Source organism: Equus quagga, chromosome 7 (assembly GCF_021613505.1).
Source record: "Equus quagga isolate Etosha38 chromosome 7, UCLA_HA_Equagga_1.0, whole genome shotgun sequence".
NCBI lineage: Eukaryota > Metazoa > Chordata > Mammalia > Perissodactyla > Equidae > Equus > Equus quagga.
In genome coordinates, this window is record NC_060273.1 from 95,926,645 (window position 1) to 95,948,048 (window position 21,404).

A 21,404-nucleotide genomic window follows, 5' to 3' on the forward strand; every position below is an offset into this window, starting at 1 on the left:
AGGTGGCATTTATTCAGTGCTTCTTGAAAATGTTTTTTTTTTTTTCCTGAATACAAAAGTGGTATATGATCTGTGGAAAAGTTACATGTTAAGGAAATATATAGTGGAGCATATGGAAATTCCTCATAACCCCTTATGACAACTACCACCTACCCATATATACCAGATAACTTATCAAGTGCTTTTTAAACTTGAACATTTTATAGCCTTCTTTTGAGGTTTACTCTCTAAATCTGCCAGAGTGGTAGAGAAACAGTCCAATCTAGCTATGTATCTAGGAAACTGATAAAGATATTAGAAGTCATTGTGGGAGTTTGATAGTATTAAGATAGCTTTATGGCCAGGGTTCTTTTCTTTTCCTTTATTTTTTATTTTATTTTTGTTATTTTATTGCAGTAACATTGGATTATAACATGTAACTTTCATGTGTACATTGTAATATATTTTGAATTCTCTGTAGATTACATCATGTTCACCACCCAAAGACTAATCACAGTCCATCAGCACACATGTGTGCCAAATCACCACTTTCACCTTCCTCCCTTCCCCCTTCCCCTCTGGTAACCACCAATCCAATCTCTGTTGCTATGTGTTTGTCAGTTTTATCTTCTACTTATGAATGAGATCATATGGCATTTGACTTTCTCCCTCTGGCTTATTTCGCTTAGCATAATACCCTCAAGGTCCATTCAAGTTGTCATAGGTGGCTGGATTTCATCATTTCTTATGGCTGAGTAGTATTCCATTGTGTATATAGACCACATCTTTATCCATTCGTCCCTTGATGGGCACCTAGGTTGCTTCCAAGTCTTGGCTATTGTGAATAAGGCTGTGAAGAACATAGGGGTGCATGTATCTTTATGCATTTGTGTTTTCATGTTCTTTGGATAAATACCCAGCAGTGGAATAGCTGGATCATATGGTAGATCTATTCTTAATTTTCTGAGGAAGCTCCATACTGTTTTCCATAGTGGCTGCACCAGTTTGTACTCCCTCCAGCAGTGCACAAGGGTTCCCTTCTCTCCACAGCCTCTCCAACACTTGTTGTTTCCTGTCTTTAATGTTAATTATAGCCATTCTGACTGGAGTGAGATGGTATCTCAGTGTAGTTTTGCTTTGCATTTCCCTGGTAGTTAATGATGTTGAACATCTTTTCATGTGCCTGTTGGCCATCCGTATATCTTCTTTGGAGAAATCTCTGTTCAGATCTTTTCCCCATTTTTTAATTGGGTTGTTGGTTTATTTGTTGTTGAGACATATGAGTTCTGTATATATTTTGGATATTAACCTCTTATCAGATGTATGGTTTGCAAATATCTTCTCCCAATTGGTAGGTTGTCTTTTCGTTTTGTTGATGGTTTCCTTTGCTGTGCAGAAGCTTTTTAGTATGATGTAGTCTCATTTGTTTGTTTTTTCTATTGTTTCCCTTGTCTGGTCAGACATGTATTGAAAAAATGCTGCTAAGACTGATGCCAAAGAGCATACTGCCTGTTTTCTTCTAGAAGTTTCATGGTTTCGAATCTTACTTTCAAGTCTTTAATCCATTTTGAGTTGATTTTTGTGCATGGTGTAAGATAACCATCTATTTTCATTCTTTTGTGTGTGGCTGTACAGTTTTCCCAACACCCTTTATTGAATAGACTCTCCTTTCTCCACTGTATGCTCTTGGCTCCCTTGTCAAAAATTAGCTGTCCGGGGGCGGAACTGGTGGCGCACCAGTTAAGTGTGCGCGTTCCGCTTCTCAGCGGCCCAGGGTTCGCCGCTTTGGATCCCGTGTGTGGACATGGCACCACTTGCCAAGCCATGCTGTGGTAGGCATCCCACGTATAAAGTAGAGGAAGATGGGCATGGATGTTAGCTCAGGGCCAGTCTTCCTCAGCAAAAAGAGAAGTATTGGCAGTAGTTAGCTCAGGGCTAATCTTCCTCCAAAAAAATATTAACTGTCCATAGATGTGTGCATTTATTTCTGGGCTCTCAATTCTGTTCCATTGATTTGTGTGTCTGTTTTTGTGCCACTACCATGCTGTTTTTGTTACTATAGCTTTGTAGTATATTTTGAAATCAGAGAGTGTGATACCTCCAGCTTTGTTCTTTTTCCTCAGGATTGCTTTGGCTATTCGGGATCTTTTGTTGTTCCATGTAAATTTTAGGATTCTTTGTTCTATTTCTGTAAAAAATGTTGTTGGAACTTTGATAGGATTGCATTGAATGTATAGATTGCTTTAGGAAGTATGGACGTTTTAACGATGTTAATTCTTCCAATCTAAGAGCATGGCATATCTTTCCATTTCTTTCTGTCTTCTTCAATTTCTTTCAACAATGTTTTATAGTTTTTGGTGTACAGATTTTGTTTTTTTAAATTTCAGTGTGTTTTCATCACAGTGTCATTTATTTTTATTTTTATTTTATTATTATTATTATTATTATTTTTTATTGAGTTATTGATAGGTTACAATCTTGTGAAATTTCAATTGTACATTAATGTTTGCCAGTCATGTTGTAGGTGCACCACTTCACCCTTTGTGCCCACCGCCCACCCCACCTTTCCCCTGGTATCCACTAAACTGTTCTTGGTCCATAGTTTTAAATTCCTCATATGAGTGGAGTCATACACAGATGATCTTTCTCTCACTGGCTTATTTCACTTAACATAATTCTCTCAAGGTCCATCCATGTTATTGCAAATGGAATGATTTTGTTCTGTTTTGCAGCTGAGTAGTATTTTTGGTGTACAGATTTTTGACCTCTTTGGTTATGTTTATTCCTCAGTATTTTATACTTTTTGTTGTAACTTTAAATAGCATTGTATTTTTTTTTTTTATTGAGGAAGGTTAACCCTGAGCTAACATTGGTGCCCATCTTCGTCTACTTTATATGTGGGACACCTGCCACAGCATGGCTTGCCAAGTGGTGCAACACCCGGGATCTGAACCAGCGAACCCTGGCCGCAGAAGCGGAATGTGTGAACTTAACTGCTGGGCCACTGGGCTGGCCCCAGGATTGTATTCTTTGTTTTTTTTTTTAAAGATTTTTTTTCCTTTTTCTCCCCAAAGCCCCCCAGTACATAGTTGTATATTCTTAGTTGTGGGTTCTTCCAGTTGTGGCATGTGGGATGCCACCTCAGTGTGGCTTGATGAGTGGTGCCATGTCCGTGCCCAGGATTCGAACCCACGAAACACCGGGCCGCTGCAGCGGAGCGTGTGAACTTAACCACTCGGCTACGGTGCCGGCCCCCAAGGATTGTATTCTTAATTTCTCTTTCTCCTGCTTCATTGTTAGTGTATGGAAACACAACTGATTTTTGTATGTTGATTTTGTATCCTGCGACTTGACTGTATTTATTATTTCTAAAAGTTTTTTAGTGGATACTTTAGGGTTTTTTATATATAAAATCATGTCAGCTGTGAATAGTGACAGTTTCAGTTCTTCTTTTCCAATTTGGATCCCTTTTATTTCTTTTCTTACCTGATTGCTCTGGCTGGGACTTCCAATACTATGTTAACTAAGAGTGGTGAAAGTGAGCATCCTTGTCTGGTTCCTGTTCTCTGAGGGATAGCTTTCAGTTTTTCCTCCAGTTAGAATGATATTAGCTGTGGGTTTATCATATATGGCCTTTATTATGTTGAGGTATTTTCCTTTTATAACCATTTAATTTAGAGTTTTTTATCATAAATGGACGCTGTATCTTGTCAAATGCTTTCCCTGTGTCTATTGAGATGATCATGTGCTTTTTATTCTTCATTTTGTTAACGTGGTTTATCATGTTGATTGATTTGTGGATGTTGAAACATCCCTGCATCCCTGGAATAAATCCCACTTGATCGTGATGTATGATCTTTTTAATGTATTGTATTCAATTTGCTAGTATTTTGTTGAAGATTTTTGCATCGATGTTCACCAGTGATATTGGCCTATAATTTTCTTTTCTTTTGTATTGTCCTTGTCTGGTTTTGGTTATCAGGATAATCTTGGTTTCATCGAATGAGTTAGGAAGCTTCCCCATCTCTTCAGTTTTTTTTGAACAGTTTGAGAAGGATAGGTGTTAGGTCTTCTTCGAATGCTTGGTAGAATTCACCAGGGAAGCTGTCTGGTCCTGGACTTTTATTTTTTGGGAGGTTTTTGATTACTGTTTCAATCTTCTTACTGGTGATTGGTCTATTCAAATTCTCTACTTCTTCTTGATTCAGTTTTGGAAGGTTGTATGATTCTAAGAACTTATCCATTTCTTTTGGATTATCCAATTTGTTGGCATATAGCTTTTCATAGTATTCTCTTATAATTGTTTGTATTTCTGAGGTGTCTCTTGTAATTTTTCTCCTTTCATTTCTTTTATTTTTTTGAGGATGATTAGCCCTGAGCTAACTGCTGCCAATCTTCCTCTTTTTGCTGAGGAAGACTGGCCCTGAGCTAACATCCATGCCCATCGTCCTCTACTTTATGTATGAGATGCCTGCCACAGCATGGCTTTTTGCCAAGAGGTGCCACGTCTGCACCCGGGATCTGAGCTGGTGAACCCCAGGCCACCGAGAAGTGGAACGTGCGAACTTAACTGCTGCGCCACTGGGCTGGCCCCTCTTCTTTCATTTCTGATTTTATTTATTTGAGCCTTCTCTCTTTCTTGGTGAGTCTAGCTAAAGGTTTGTAAATTTTGTTTATCTTTTCATAGAACCAGCTCTTGGTTTCATTAATTTTTTCTATTTTTTTGTCTCTATTTCGTTTATTTCTGCTCCGGTTTTTATTATTTCATTCCTTCTACTGTTTTTGGGCTTTGTTTGTTCTTCTTTTTCCAGTTCCTTTCAGTGCACTGTTAGATTGTTTATTTGGGATTTTTCTTCTTTGTTGAGGTGGGCCTGAATTGCTATAAACTTCCCTCTTAGAACTGCTTTTGCTGTATCCCATAGATGTTGACATGTCATATTTTCATTTTTATTGGTCTCCAGGAAGTTTTTGATTTCTTCTTTGATTTCTTCATTGACCCAGTCATTGTTCAGTAGCATTTTGTTTAATCTTCACATTTTTGTGGCTTTTCTGGTTTTCTTCCAGTAGTTGATTTCTAGTTTCATACCTTTGTGGTCAGAAAAGATGCATGGTATTATTTTGATCTTCTTAAATTTATTGAGACTTGTTTTGTTTCCTACTATGTGATCAATCCATGGTCATTTGAAAAGAGTGTATATTCTCTGGTTTTTGGATGGAATGTTCTATATAAATCCACAAAGTCCAGCTGGTCAACTGTGTCATTTAAGGCCAGTGTTTCCTTATTGATCTTCTGTTTCGATGATCTGTCCATTGGCGTAAGTGGAGTGTCAAAGTCCTTTACTATTATTGTGTTACCATCTATTTCTCCTTTTATGTCTGTTAATAATTGCTTTATATATTTATGTGCTCCTATGTTGGGTACATAGATATTTACAAGTGTTTTATCTTCTTGTTGGATTGTTTTCTTTATCATTGTGTAGTACCCTTCTTTGTCTCTTGTTACAGTTCCAAGCTGGGTACTAGGGGTATTAAAATGAATGGAACTTGACTGTTACCATCAAGAATCTTTAAGGGGAGAAACACACTTAAGCTAGGTGTAGTTATAACATGAATAGTGTGTTTTAGGAGGACAGAATTTGAAGGGACCCACTACTTGGAGTTTCACAGTGGAGGTGGTATTTAAACTATTCTTTACTACTTGGCTTTTCTTAGTGCCATTGCTCTGTCATGAATTTTTACAGTCTTGTACTTATTGAAGTAGTTTTCTAGCCTCCGTTTTGTCATCTATCCAATTTCCTTTCAACAACATTCATTAGATTTTTTAACATCTAGGTCTGCTCATTTTATTCCTTTCCTCGAGAACTTCCATGCTTGTATTTTACATAAAGAATGAAATCCAGACTGTAGTGTGGCTTCCGAAGCCCTGCGGGTCACACCTCAGCCTGTCCTACTCTCCTCCTCCAGCAAGGCCTCCACATACCCCCTTCTCCACTATCTGAATGACTCCCTGAAACAGGTGGTTTTATGTTTGCTTTATGCCTTCGTTCTGTTGTTGTCTCTGTATCAAATGCTTCTCCCTCGTCTCTGCTGTCTGAAATCCTGCTATGTTTCAAGGTCTACCTCGAATACCATGTCTTGCATGAAACCATTTCTCATCCTTCCTGCCGTCTTCCAAGTTTGAATTGTTTCTTCTAACTTCTGACTTTGTCTATTTCCCCCACATACTATTAGCTTCCTGTGAGTTGGCCTTTTCATATTTTTTTCGTGTATCTTTAACCACATATCCTAATTACTTGTAGCCATTTTATACTGGAGAATTTTATGAATGTTTTGGCTTTGAACTTTTGCTTGGTTATCTCTTTCAGACTCTTAGGTTTTTTATTTATCACGAAATGTCTTAATTCTTGTGCTAGGCCTTCTGCGACCTAGGGCAGCTGGATATAATTATGTGCTAAAACTTTTCATTGAACACTAAATGCTTATGTGGAATCAACAAAATGTATTGATTAAGGGCATGCGTTTTGAAATTAGAACTGGATTCTAGCCTGAGCTTTGCTTTCTCTTTGAGAAAGTTTCTGAACTTCTCTAAGCCTTGGTTTCCTCAGCTGTAAATTAGGACAGTAATACTTCCTCTCCTTGAAGGGTTTTTTGAGAATTGAATGAAGGTAAAATATTTAGCATAGTGTCTGTAACTTAAAAGTGTGCAATTAATGTTAACTTGTTCTTATTTGCCTTTTCTTCCTCATTCTCTTCTTTCTTTTTCTTCTTCTCTCTTCCTCTCCCTTATCCCTTCCCCTTCCCCTCTTTTTCCTCTCTTCTCCCTCTTTCTTTTCCTCCTCTATGAAATATCATTATTATTATTTATGAAGTTGATCTGTTTTGCTGTTAGTCAACTTCTTCCCTTTTAGGGTAGTTTTTCTAGATTCATAGATGAAGGGCAAGTGAATAATTTCACATGTGTGAATGCTGCAGGTCACTGTACATAAATTGCCTCGTGATGGAGATTTTGTTATCCCGAGGCTTTCAAAAGAACTCACTTTCCAGCTACAAATAAATGTTACCTTGATGAAAAACACTTTTTTTAAGGAACATCAGAATCAGTGGCTTATTCATAGCATTATTGTAGTCTCTTATTAGTAAAGTAGCACTAACTTAAACCTTGTTATATCTCTTTGTTATATCAAAGAAAATCCTCAATCTCTTTTACTTTTTTGAGGAAAAGGACATTTATATAAAATTAAAATTAGGAGGAATGCTTCCTTAATAAATCAGCTGTACAAAATCTATATTTTAAAGTCTAGGCAGTTTTTAGGTATGGGAAAGGAGAGGAAAGAATAAACAAAATGAACTTTCAATAGTAAAATGGTCCCTTCATTCTATGATTTTCCTTGTAAAATATTTCTACTGAGGGATAGCTGTTCCTTGGGATCACTTTAACCTTTGACTCCTTGCTTGTCAGGATGAACATTCATTCTATTCCCTTTAGTTGGCCAGTGAATAAGGAGCATAGAATTCTGCTACACACAGACCTGGATGCTCACTTTGATAAATCATGTGGATATTCTTTCTTTACTCAATCATTATTTATTCAGTATTCAATATCCAATAAATGCACAGCTTGAGTGATATAAAAATTATTAAGAAATTGTTTTCTCTAGTTTTTATAGTGAGTTTAGCGTGAGAGAAAATATGTCTAAGTAATCAGTATTTAAGACAAATTGTGAAAGTATAAAGTAAGAATTTGCAGAGGAAAGAGTGATTAACTTAGTTTGCTATTAAGATAGATGTTTGCTATTCTCTTTGTTTACATTTCTGTAGAAGAGGAGAAAGTAAATAGTAGGATAACTGAATATGGATGATTACTTTGTGATAAGATTCTCAGTCAGTTGCTCTGTCACTTTGTCATTGCAGTTTAAGTAGGGGCTTTATATAGCTGCTGTATATAGTTGTCTTTCTGGTCACAAGACTTTTGTTTTCCAGGCATCTGGCTCCTCTGAAGTCTTCTTTAATTATAATAATACTTAGTAAAGATTTTGTTAATCACAGATCCTATAGTAGGAATAAGCTTATCTCTAGGTTAGTGATCTCTAAATTATTTTGATTACACACCACAGTTGGTTAAAAAACATAGGCTGTAATTCTAATAGATATACATATTTATCTATGATTATATACATTTATTATATACTAATGTATGATGGGCCTCATAAAACAGACACAAAAATAGATATTAAAAAGGAAGAGAATGGTAAAACAAACTATTTAAAAATGTCTTGCTGTATTGTGATGGAGTCATACTATCATTATGCATTATTTTGAGGCATGATATATACTTATGGTGAGGTTCATTGTTGATGATAGTAAGGTGTGAATCCACAGTTCAAATGATCTTTATGATTTCTACTTTTTTTAAGTTATCATATCTGATTAGATTTCTTAACTCTAATGAAGAGTTTGAACTAGGAGTAAGAAAGAAACAGCTCTGCCATGTACTTGTTGTTTGTTTGTGATTGTGCAATCAGAATTTCTTCATTATGGATTCTTTGTGGGTGTATATTGTTTCTTTGTGGGTGCCATTGTGAACACTCCATGTTATGGAACTCCTTTCCTATCAGGACACCACGTAACCATCTGCTTTACCAACCCAATGAGGGAGTGTTATTCTATATACTAGATATTAGTAATGCTTACGTATAAATAGAAGTGATAATATTTTCTTTTTGCACCCCATTAAGTCATTTTACTTAACTCACTTTGGAGACCACTTCTCAAGGCATGCTCTCTGGGGCACAGGTCTCTGAAGGTGTCATCTAAAGATATTTATTCTCTTTATAAAGTTGCTTCCTCTCTTATAACAGTGATTTTTTTTTCTAAGCCTATCCTTTCTCTACTCCTGAAGGCAGTTATAAGATAAAATAATGTAGTGGTAAAAACAATTTTGGGGAGTATGAGAATATCGTTGTTTACACTTGCAGCAATCAGACATGGTAGATGTTACCTATTTTTCTTCTCCTTATGAGATAAAAGTTTATTATAATGCTATATTAATAATGAAAAGCTGTTCTTTCATTGGTTATATTTAATATAGTTTCAGAAATTTAAAAACTAGAGTTTATTTTACAGGTTAAGTTTTTTTAAAACGACAGTAGAGGGCACTGTGGTATTTAGTTTTTCAAAGCCTGTTTTAATATTAGAAAGTTGGCGTTTTTATGTGTAATGCAGTGTATCTATTCAACTAATCTATTCAAAAGCTATGAAACTCTGTTCTTTACTTTTTCACTCTCTTGGGACTATAAAAATGTTGTTGACTATTGGGAAATTTGAGGCACACTGTTTTTCTGGGTTCTATATTTGCTTTTGTTGAGTGAGTAAAAGAAATCCTTTAAAGATAGTAGATTCTTCTAAGTCTATTCACTAATCTTTCAAGTTTCCCTCTATGAGATTTTCTTGATTAAAATCAGTACTATGAGAAAAATAACTTACAGTGAATGTTAAGAAATTTAATTAAACTTTTGAAAAATGTTTTTTGTAGGTTCTAGCATCTCTAGTCATAAGTCAGGTATAATTTTATTTGCCTACAGGCTGTCAGAGATAGCATGCTTAGAGTGACAGATTACAGTTGTATTACAGCAGTGACTTCGGAAGCCAGTCAATCTTAGTCTGACAGGAAGCCTACGTGTTTATTCCTACATCTTTAATGAGAAGAGAAGAAAAAGCTTATTTCATAAAGTTCCCTCAGGGAAATTATTTGAAAATTCCATTTATAGTTTAAGAATATAATTAACATTAATTGGGTTGTGTAGATTTTAAAGAAGATAACCCTCAATGGTGGAAAACAGTATTTATAATGCATTTGCAATGCGTTGTAAATATGGAAGAGGGAAAATTCTCAGCTCTTACTTTGGTCATTCTGTTGTAAATTAGCTGAAAAATAATAGTCACAAATGATTACATTTTTATAACATTTGCCTGTGATTCAGTAGTTACTCCCCAGAACTTTCTTGGTGCCTTATTACAGGTTTTATGAAGGAGGAAATTGAAAACCTGTGACGTGCTCAAGATCACATAGCAAGACAATGACATTGTCAATGACGTGTCTTAATAGTTATTCCCCAAACCTATACCTAATTGACCAGTTGATATTTCTTCCGATATTAATTTTTCTTTCTCAGATCTATATAAATTCTAGAAGTAGTTTGATTTTTATTTTAAAATGAATGTTCATTATTTATAACTAATGAGTTTTGATGTGTAGTTGTCCGTATTTTTTTCCTGTCAATCATAATAGTTCATAGGAAGCCAGGAACTTATAAAAAATTTTCTGGCACAGTAAGAACAAATAAGCTGCATGAAGACAGGAGTCTTTGTTTCTTTATCTAAGTGCCTAATGTCTGGCACATAGTTAGATGTACAGTAAATATTTGAATAAAAATTAATTGAATGTATAAATTCTTTAATCCATTATCGATTTGAAATATTTAAATCTTCAAGAGTTAAGTTTGGGTGTGAGATTTTTTTGTTCTTCGGAAAAAGATTTTATTTTTAGTTTTTAAATTCAATTTATTGAAACTAAAAATAAAGAACAAAAACAGTTCACCCATTTCTTCACTCCCCACCCCTTGCCTCTGGCAACCACCAATCTCTTCTCTGTATCAATGAGCTTAGTTTTTTTTTTTTTTAATATTCTACGTATAAGAGAGATTATATGGTATTTCTCTTTCTCTGTCTGACTTATTTCACTTAGCATAATGCCCTTGAGGTCTATCCATGTTGTTGCAAATGGCAAAATTTCATTCTTTTTTATGACTGAATAATATTCCACAGGAGAATTTATATATATATATATATATATATAATGTTAGTGTTATATATATATAAACACAATTTCTTTATCCATTCATCCTTTGGTGGACACTTAGGTTGTTTCCATATCTTGGCTGTTGTAAATAATGCTGAAATGAACATGGGAGTGCATATATCTTTTTGAATTAGTGTTTTCGTTTTCTTTGGATAAATACCCAGCAGTGGAATTGCTGGATCATATGGTAGTTCAATTTTTAATTTTATGGGGAAACTCCATACTGTTTTCCATAGTGGCTTCACCAATTTACATTCCTACCAAACAGTGCATAAGTGTTTCCTTTTCTCCACATCCTCACCAACACTTGTTATTTCTAGTCTTTTTGATAATAGCCATTCTAATAAGTGTGGGGTGATACCTTGTTGTGGTTTTGATTTGCATTTCCCTGATGATTAATGATGTAGAGCATCTTTTCATATACCCATTGGCCATCTGTATATCTTATTTGGCAAATTGTCTGTTAGACCTCGTGTTCCTTTTTTAATTGGATTGTTTGTTTTTTTGCTCTTGAATTGTATGAGTTCTTTATATATTTTGGATATTAGCCCCATATCAGAGAGATGATTTGCGAATACTTTTTCCCATTAGCAGATTGCCTTTTCATTTTGTTGATGGTTTCCTTTGCTGTGCAGAAGCGTTTTAGTTTGATGTAGTCACACTTGTTTATTTTTGCTTTTGGCGTCAGATTCAAAAAATCATCACCAAGACTGACGTCAAGGAGCTTACCGCCTATGTTTCCTTCTAGGAGTTTTATGGTTTCAGGTTTTATGTTCAAGTCTTTAACCCATTTTGAGTTAATTTTTGTGTATGGTGTAAGACAGTGGTCCAGTTTCATTCTTTTGCATGTGGCTGTCCAGTTTTCCCAACAACATTTATTGAAGAGACTGTCCTTTCCCCATTGTATGTTGTAAGTTAATTGACCATATATGTGTGGGTTTAATTCTGGGCTCTCTAATCTGGGCCATTAACCTATGTGTCTGTTTTTATGCCAATACAATACTGTTTAAATTACTATAGCTTTGTAATAAAGTTTGAAATTGAGGAGCATGATGCCTCCAGCTCTGTTCTTCTTTTGCAAGATTGCTTTGCCTATTCAGAGTCGTTTGTGGTTCCATACAAATTTTAGGTTTTTTGTTCTATTTTTGTGAAAAATGCCATTGGAATTTTGATAGGGATTGCATTGAATTTGTAGATTGCTTTGGGTAGTATTATGGACATTTTAACAATATTAATTCGTCCATTCCATGAGGATAGAATATCTTTCCATTTATTTGTATCTTCTTCAGTTTCTTTCATTAATGTGTTGTAGTTTTCAATATATAGGTCTTTCACCTCCTTGGTTAAATTTATTCCTAGGCATTTTATTCTATTGGAAAAAGATTTTAGAATAAAGAGAGCAATTACTCTGCACTTATCTGCCTGTTTGGTAAGAGAGAGTTTAACATTTGAATAGCTAGTCACCAGCACAATGCATGCAAACCATTGTGGAGGAGGAAAGTATGAGAAAAATTGCTGTTAAAGTAACAAATAAGCACAAATTCATATTGTTAGAGTAACTTGTTAAATCTAAAGTCGGTCAATGGAATGCAAGATGTTTTAAGTAACCATAGTTTTATTAGTTTGAAGTAATTAGAAATAGGTTAATAAAGGGAACATACTTTAAAATAAATAGGTAATGATGTTTTATGGGCATGTCAAAGCATAAGCCAAAACAATTAGTTTTAGCTTGTGTCACAGTTATGGTATTTACATATAGTGCTTAGCTGTTTGGTTTTTTTTTTAGTAAATATTTTCTTCAGTAAATATTTTTGCCTCTTATGTGCGATTGCTTACCAGAATGATCACAAATTATAGCAAAAGAAGATCTGAGACTCTGAGTTTCACTTATAATAGGAACTAATTCCTTAAGTACTAGAGAAGAAGTGAGGGAGAGATTAATATTTGATATGTAAGGAAATGAAGGCATAGGATAAGAAATTGTGTAGGAGGAAAAAGGCATCCCAAGGTGGAGGTAAGAGGGAGTGCAAAGGTATTCCTTGATGTACTCAGCAGTATTTATTGATGGCACAGTATACTTGGTGCTGGGATACAAAAGTGAAAAATGTAGGCCTTGTCCTTGTCCTAATGTTGCTTACATTGTAGGGAAGGAAAGCCAGCTTCAGATAACATAATGTCAAATAGTGATAAAATGCTTCTCTCTTATTAATTAGGTTGAAGATTCTTTTTCCATTGCATTTTTACATTTTTTAAAACAACAGCTTTATTAAGATATGACTCACATACTGTGACTCTCATCCTTTTAAAGTGTACAATTTGGAGGTTTTTGTTGTATTAGCCAAGTTGTGCAAACATCATACTATCACAATAGTTTTAGCAGGGTTCTCTTTGAGGGTCTCTTTTCCAGATCTTTCTCTTAAGCTGCCTTCTTCTTTTGGTGTTACATCCTGCCTATTAGACTGCACTAATTACCAGCTGATTGTTCTGTTGTTTTGATGCAGTGCCCTAGGGCATAAAGGGCTCAGCAGCTTGATCCAGTTAAATTCAGGCAGGGGTGGCTTTTGAGGCCGCTCGTTGAGGTTTGTTCCCACTGCAGGTGTGCTCTTAGCTGTCTCTTTCCCTAGTCCTTATGATGACGTAGCTGGCTTATGATTTAGCTTGCTGCTCTTAATTAAGAGTAGTTACTGTTTTTGAAAGCACCCTTAGTCTTGAACTTCCTCACACTTTGTTTCAAATAAAGCAGTTACTTTGGGGAGCGCTTCAGACCTCTCTTTTCTTACAGTCTGCCTCTCCTCTGGGGCAAACGCTCTGAGCCACTGTTCTGGGCTCAGGGCTTGGCAGTAACCTCTGGCTTGCTGGTTCTGGTGTGGAATTTCTGTCCTATGGGCAAACTGGGGTGAGGGCAGTTGGGGCCCCAGCATTCTTAGCCTATTTCACTGTGGTAAAGCTACTGTTTTATAGTTGGAGGCTGGGTGGAGGAAGGGAGCCTTTGCTCCTTTGGCCGCACTCATCAGGAATTTAGCCTCTTCAACTTGGATTTGGCGGGGATGAGAAATGCTGATGACATACGGTAAGCTTTGATTAAGAGCTGAGAGGGAGCTCTCTTTTCTTAGCCACACTAGCTGGAGTGGAGCTTCTGTCAGCCTGAGCTGGGGCAAGATAGGAAATGGGTTATAGTTCAAATGCCACAGAGTGTCCCATTACCAAATTTTCATAGATTTTCTTGAATGGTGTTTCTTCATTCAAATATGCCCTTAGAACATTTTCCAGAAACTTTAAATGGTTGTTTTTAAAAATAGTTTTTGTTAGCTCTGTTTCGCTGGGGAGTGGGTCTGTGAAGCAACTTTCCTTGTCATCCTGGAAGTGGAACTCTCCATCGCAGGTAACTGAGGTTTTTTTTTATGAACAGAGGTTTTGGTCAGATGTGAAACCCAGGGCTACCAATAGCCGAGTAGTTCTTTGCACTATCCAAACTGTCACACTAAGGACTTTTATATCACTACACACGTCATGAGCTTAAAATGTTGTTTTCAGTGTTTATTTTACCTAGTTTTTTGCTGCCCACGGAAATCTGCAGTGTCTGCCCAGCTTGTTTACTTGATTGGATTTTGCAGTTCTTTGGCTCATTGATATGTGGATGTTTCCTGCATAGGACAATTGATTTTTTTTTTGCATTCTTTCATATTCTTAGAATCATACGATTTACAGATATTTAAGTTGATATCCAATTAAATTCTGAATTTTTTAAATGGCTTCATCTTGTCTTAAATTACTAAAATCTTATCTGAAATTACTTAAACTTATTCTAAATTATCTAAAATCATCTTATGTGAAATCGTGCATTTCAGTCATATAGAGTTTCATAAAAAAAATCAGAAACTTAAAATTTTAGAGTTTGAATGTAACTCAGCCTCTTCATCGTTTTACTGAATGAGAAATCCTTTCTTTTTTTCTTTTCTTTTTTTGGTGAGGAAGATTGTCTCTGAGCTAACATCCATGCCAGTCTTCTTGTATTTTGTATGTGAGATGCCAACACAGCATGTCTTGATGAGCAGTGTAGGTCCACATCCCGTGTCCTAACCTGGGAATCCTGAGCTGCTGAAATGGAGTGCACAAACTTAACCACTATGTCACTGGGTGGGCCCAAGGAATCCTTTCTGATTGTAGCCCTTGGTCTGTTTATCAGTATACCTAGTGCCATCAATCACTGTCTGCTCCTCTCTGTGTTTACTCTTCCTGTGACCACTGAAAGACTCTCTCCATCCCTGTAAATCTGCTCACATTCCTGAGAGGGAATCCAATGTAGGGCAGAGTAATCATACTGATCATTTCAGACGTCACTAGAAAGCAAGTATATTGGTTTGTGTTGATTAATCGTCCATTCTAGGTTTGGTGGTGGAGAGGGGAGGTGGGGTCCTGTTGTACAATACATTTCTACCACCTTCTAAGATATAATCTAAATAATTTCTTAGCAGGAACATAGGCTTGACAGCTTCTTGCAGAATGAGGTAGTAGATACAATTGAACCAGTTTACTCACACTCTATGGTTTATTAATATAAGCGTTTCTTACCTCAGGCTCTACATAAGTAAAATTGAGAAAGGAGTTGATAGTGGTCAGTTTTGCAGTTGTAAATATGCTGCTGGGAATTCCCTTTAATTTAACATTCACTTGTATACTATAGTAATGGCATGTAACATCTGCCTGTATTAGTGATCTGTTGTGAAAATTTACTTCCATGATATACTGTATCTGGCTGCTTGATGAATTTCATTTTATAAACACACATATCAAATAATGGATTTAATGCTGAAATAAAAATGTATATTCCTACAATGCCTTTGGAAGGACACAAAAGAAACTGGTCATTGGTTGCGCCTAGGGAAGAGAGTGCCCTAGGCTGGAGGACTGAGATGGAAAGTATACCCTTTTTTTCCATCTGAATTCTGTAATAAGTGTAATTATTACCAAAACAATAGTAAAGCACTAAAAAGTAGCAAAAACAAAAACAAAGTAAACAGTAACAAAGGGGAAAACAAATGGATAAGGCAGACAGTCTGTGGATATAATTTTAACCAAATATTATTTGGCAGTCCCTATTTGGATTTCTTCTCACAACTGGTGAGCTCTCCATGTTGATTGATGGCCAAGGTTGATTAAGAGTCTCTTCTAGGTGGTAATTACGTTCTAATATTTTACCATCATATCGTTCCCTCCAACTCCAAGATGATTTAGAAGAATTGCCAGGTTTCTCTTTGACATGAGATCTGTTCTTTATTTGGAATGAAACTTAGTAGAAGTGTTACTTCATGAATAAAAGAGCATGGTGGTGACTTACAAGTATTCTTCCACCAAAGATAGGTAAGACAAGATTTTTTAAGGTACTTTGAGCTATATAGATGGTAAAGAATTTACTTGAGTCTTTTTCCAAATTCTCATTTATAAATTCTGACTGATTAAATTCATTCTTAGTGTTTCATTTTAAAAGAATGCAGCATTAGCAAATCTCTTTATATAATGAAGTGGGATTATGTTCAAGTTTTAGGTTATTGTTATATCATTGTATTTTAAACATTTACAGGTTTCCTTTTTCTTTCTGCCCTTTAGCCGGCCTCAGAAAGTATGTTTGTGTCCATTTCTACCAGTGCATCCTCTGCACATCTCTACCCACTTGTACATAATTCAGCATCCAGCAGAGGTGAGTAAGTTTTGTAAAATACTCAACTTCAAATAGAATATAAGTCCACAAGAGGAAACACAGATAAACATACTCATCCCTCTCAGCTCTTTAGTATTTCTGAAAATAAATTGATGATAAATGCTTTTCTCTTTGGGAGAAAATAATTTCTTTTACATATTATATGATTGTATAGTGTCATATGCTTTAGAGATAAAGACTATGTTATTTTATAAAAGTGTTATTTCATAAAAATGGTCTTATTAAATAGTATAGAAATTTAGAACTCTAACAATTTTGTATGAAGAAAAAATGAGATTTTTGTGAGTAAAAAGCTAAGAAAGTCATTACTTTCTAAATTTTGATCATAGCTTATATTCCTTGATCTCTTTTCTTGTTAAAGTAGAAGTAATTCTCAGCATTTTAGTCTTGCAAAATGAATGTATAAAATAAATTTTTTAATTTTCTAAAATTAATAGAACAAATATGTTTATTTTATATTATATATATTGTATTATAAAGACCTTTAATTAATAGTTTCCTATATGCATGTGCTGGTGTGTATGTGTGTTCGTAACTCTTGATTAGCTGCAGTAATGACGAGGGGAGGGAAGGAGGTCATAGAAAGCCACAAAGTATAGTCAATAAAAAACTAGTTGATGCATGATACAAAATGGGTTTAATGTAAACTAAAGTTAAAACTCTTCCAGCATTTAGGAACTCAGGACATGATAGATCAAATCAGGCTTTTGAAGAAGGAATCATTTTTTTCTTAGATTTCTGAAGACTATACCACTTGGAGACTAATAAAGAGATGAAAAATATTAATCTTTTTCTTTTTCCAAATGATGCAACACTTATTCTTTTATTCCAAATTATTAAATATTCCATTTGTTGGGTAACCTTTTCTTCAGTGTTAACAAACAACATGCTTTTGTCAGGATTGTGACAATTTTGTTACTAGCATTATTTTACCTTATTTAAACTTACAACACTGTGCAGCTCAAATTTATGTAAAATGATAGTATACTAGTCATAACAGTTTTGGCTAAAACCTGACTTTTGATGGTGAATGCTGTTTTCATTTTGCCATATACATGGTATGGTGACTTTTCATTACTGTGTAGTCCCAGACATAAGATGGCTTTTAAAATGTAGGTGTTTTCATTGATTTGTGACAGTTTTAATGTTTTTAAGTCTATTTATTTATTTATCTCGTTCATTCCTTCTTTCCTTCCTTCCTTCCTTTCATGGTTAATTCACAATTTAGGTGATCCGTCTATAATCTTGTGTGCTACAAATGTAGTTTATGTTTATATAAGTACATTCAGATTGTTTTTCCTTATCACCCAAAGAATTTTCCAGTCTTAATCTAACTTAGTAATACCGGGCTGCCTTGTGCTTAATCTCAGCACACTATTTTCAATAAAAGAATATGCCAATTTGATGACGCTCCCTAAAAAGTGATTGAAAATCATTTGGATAGGCTCTAGGAGGGGGCTTTGAGAAAAGAAGACTTAATGGAGTGGATGATAGGGAGGTGGTATGATGGAGCATTTCAAAGAGTAGGGATGTGTGTATAGAAAATTACTTAAGATGAAAACAAGATGCTTATCTCAAAAATAACAAAAAGCTGTACCAGAAGGAAATGTTATGTTAAACCGCTTGGCCTTTTGTGAACAATGTACATGTAGCCATAATGATGTAAACACTTTTTATTGATTTAACTAAAAATATTATAGGAAATGTGAGGGTAAGGAATAATGTAAGAAAGCTAAATCCTCATTTATTATGAGAGGCTTTGGTTATAAAGTGCAGTAGTTAGAAGAGAGGTCTCAGGAGCCAGACTGCTTGAATTTAAATCCTTAATAGCTCTTTAAACTCTGTAACCCTGGGCAAGTTAATTAACCTTTCTGTGCTTCAGTTTCATCATTAGTAAAATGAACATGACAAAAGATATACTTCTTTACTGGGCTATTATAGACAGTAAATGAATCAATATGTATATATAATGCACTTAGAATTATGTACATTAAAGTTAGCTATTATGATAATAAATGGTAGTTTGTAGATAATATCTAAAATTGATAAATCAAGAATTAGCAAGCACACATATTATTTAGAAATATGGAGATAACTTCCAGAAGAAATAGCTAAAAGAGTTAAATTGATTACCTCTAAAAGTGGTACTGGGGAGTGTATCTGGGAACATTATAAATCTTTTGGCACTATTTAATTTGACGTATATATGCACATGTGTTACTTTGATAAAAGTTTTGAAAGTGATTTAAGTATTTGTCAAAGTCTCATAGTGATGGTAAGGAGGGAAGAAAACAGTATGAAACACTGGAAAATGTCCTAAAACTCCCCTCTCACCTTTCTCCTCCTAGTCTCATTCATCATATTGGCTGCTCCAAATTGTTATTTTCAGGCTCCCTCAGAGCTCCAGCATGCTACATATTCTTTTTAGTTAAAATTCCAGCAAGTTGTGATTCTTCGGTTTCCTTTTCCAACTTTTTATTAGGTAGATCAATTAACTACTCTCAGCATCTTTAAATGCATCTTTTACATATTATTTTAATCAATACTTCAGAGACCCAGAGGTGAAAGAGATAAACACAAAAATGTCCCTTAAGGGTGTATATATGTGTGTGTTTGTGGTTATGGAATGTTGTCACTATAATATTTCTTGTTTCTGTTACAAACATAATGTAATTATAAATTTATTTTTAATTACTTTAGTAAATTCATATGCAACATTACTGTTTTGTGTATTAATTTGCTAAGTGACTCTGACATTCCTAAAGGAAAGTAAGTAATATTTGACATTCCTTAAGTACATTGTCATTTTTTTGCAGACACAAAAATAGTCAAATTATTCATTGTGAGTATATATAAAGATAACATTGGGCTGTATGTAGGTAAACAGAGTAGAGAAGGGCTGTCACTTATTTGATCAAGCATGACATTCCCATTTGGGCCAGTGGAGAAGAGGCAGACAGTGACTGTACACTATACATCAAAATAACCAAGAAAAGTGCGAAGCTAAGGCAGAATAATCACCTGGCTCTACTAGGATTAAGGTAGAATTCTTGTGACAATACGAAAAGTGGTTTTTAGTGTTGGAAGATAGGATGTTGAAAAAACCACTGATGGTAGTTAATAGAAGTTACAGAAAGGGTCACCAGATTTCTCCACTCTAAAGTTATTTTTTTTCCCTTTTCATGCTCTTTATTCTTTGGAAGGAAGGCATAAATCCAACCCACACTCAGGTGGGAAGGAGAGATTAAGCTCTGCCCCTTGGAGTGGGGTGTATTTACAGTTATTACTTGAAATTCTCCTAAAAGGAAGATTTATCTTTTCTCTCCCATTTATTTATTCAATCATTTGCTTCTATCAGTCTGGACTCTGTATTTATTTTATGCTTTGGGTTATAATCCAAGCACTATGTTATTTATTTTATTGCTCAAATTATTCTAGTTTGGCCATTGGGAGTTCAAGATAGGCTTCTCTGTCCCTTTGATATGCCCCGTTCTTTAGTTTTTTTGAGAACTTCCTTGCTTTCTGGGCATAAAGATCTAGGCAATTATCTTCAAGCTGACATACTACAAAATGTAATTACTATTGAAATAAGTTTTTCAGAATAAATAATTCGATCTAGTTAAGCATAAATTTACATTTTTGGTAATCTTAACCATTATTTAGATTAACGTTACCTTATTTGATCAGTAAACCTCTAAACATACCCAAATAGAATTAAAATGTACACTTGTATTGTATTTAATACTGATAAAAATCAGAGAAACTATAGCTCTTTTTATTAAAAAAGACTTGTAGTAAAGGACTTGTGAAAATTATATATAATGTTATGAGTCAAATGTTCATCATAAAAGTTTTAAAAGTGTGTTTGTCTAAGTAACATCTACATTTTAGTTAATTTTTTAATTAAAGGAAAACAAAGTGTTGCGGACAGTTCCTCTGCTAGCAGCATGCCTCCCTCAGGACAAGTGTAAAGTCAAGATTGGTCGTCGCTTCAGTGAAGAAAGGTAAATAATTTTTAGGGCAATTTAAAGTAATCTTTTCTACACAGATCTTTAAAAATGGTTTCCTTTGACTTATGCATTAGACCCAGAACATGGTACATTGGGAGTGGTCAAAAAATTTAAGTTCTGCCTTTTCCCCTCAAAATAATACAAGACAAAGCAAAACATAAAAACACCCCCCAAAAACACAGACCAAAATGGAGTAAACAAAGGAATGATAGCATTGTCTAAATTCCACAGTAATAGATGTTGAGCCTAAAAGCATATATATTTACTGTTTATTTCATTTTTGTTAAAAATGGCTTCAGGATGGTAGGGTACTTTTATTAAATTTAGTTCAGTTTTTTTCTCTGAATACAACTATATATGATATACATTTATATAAGTAAACACGTATCTGTCTAGCCCATTAAGGTTTTCCTAAGGCGCAGTGACTAGAACTATATTTAGTATTCTGATTTTAGGTACATCTTTTTTTTTTTAACTTTTTATTAAGATTATGATAGTTTACAACCTTGTGAAATTTCAATTGTACATTATTTTTAGTCATGTTGTAGGTGCACCACTTCACTCTTTGTGCCCTCCCCTCACCCCCCCTTTCCCCTGGTAACCACCAATCAGTTCTCTTTGTCTATATGTTTAACTTCCACCTATGAGTGGAGTCATGCAGAATTCGTCTTTCTCTATCTGGCTTATTTCACTTAACATATTACCCTCAAGGTCTATCCATGTTGTTGTGAATGGGATGATTTTATCCTTTTTTATGGCCGAGTAGTATTCCATTGTATATATATACCATATCTTCTTCATCCAATTATCAGTTGATGGGCACTCAGGTTGCTTCCAT

The 21,404-nt window shown here is 34.8% G+C and overlaps 1 protein-coding gene across 1 annotated transcript in view; it reads left to right on the plus strand.

The window, feature by feature from the left end:
• DTWD2 (DTW domain containing 2) overlaps positions 1-21,404 on the plus strand; it is a 116,552-nt gene that overhangs the window by 11,402 nt on the left and 83,746 nt on the right. Inside the window, exons 2-3 of the mRNA XM_046665523.1 lie at positions 16,445-16,535; positions 20,466-20,560. Of these exons, the coding sequence (XP_046521479.1) occupies positions 16,445-16,535; positions 20,466-20,560 (186 nt within the window). The remainder of the gene's footprint in view (positions 1-16,444; positions 16,536-20,465; positions 20,561-21,404) is intronic.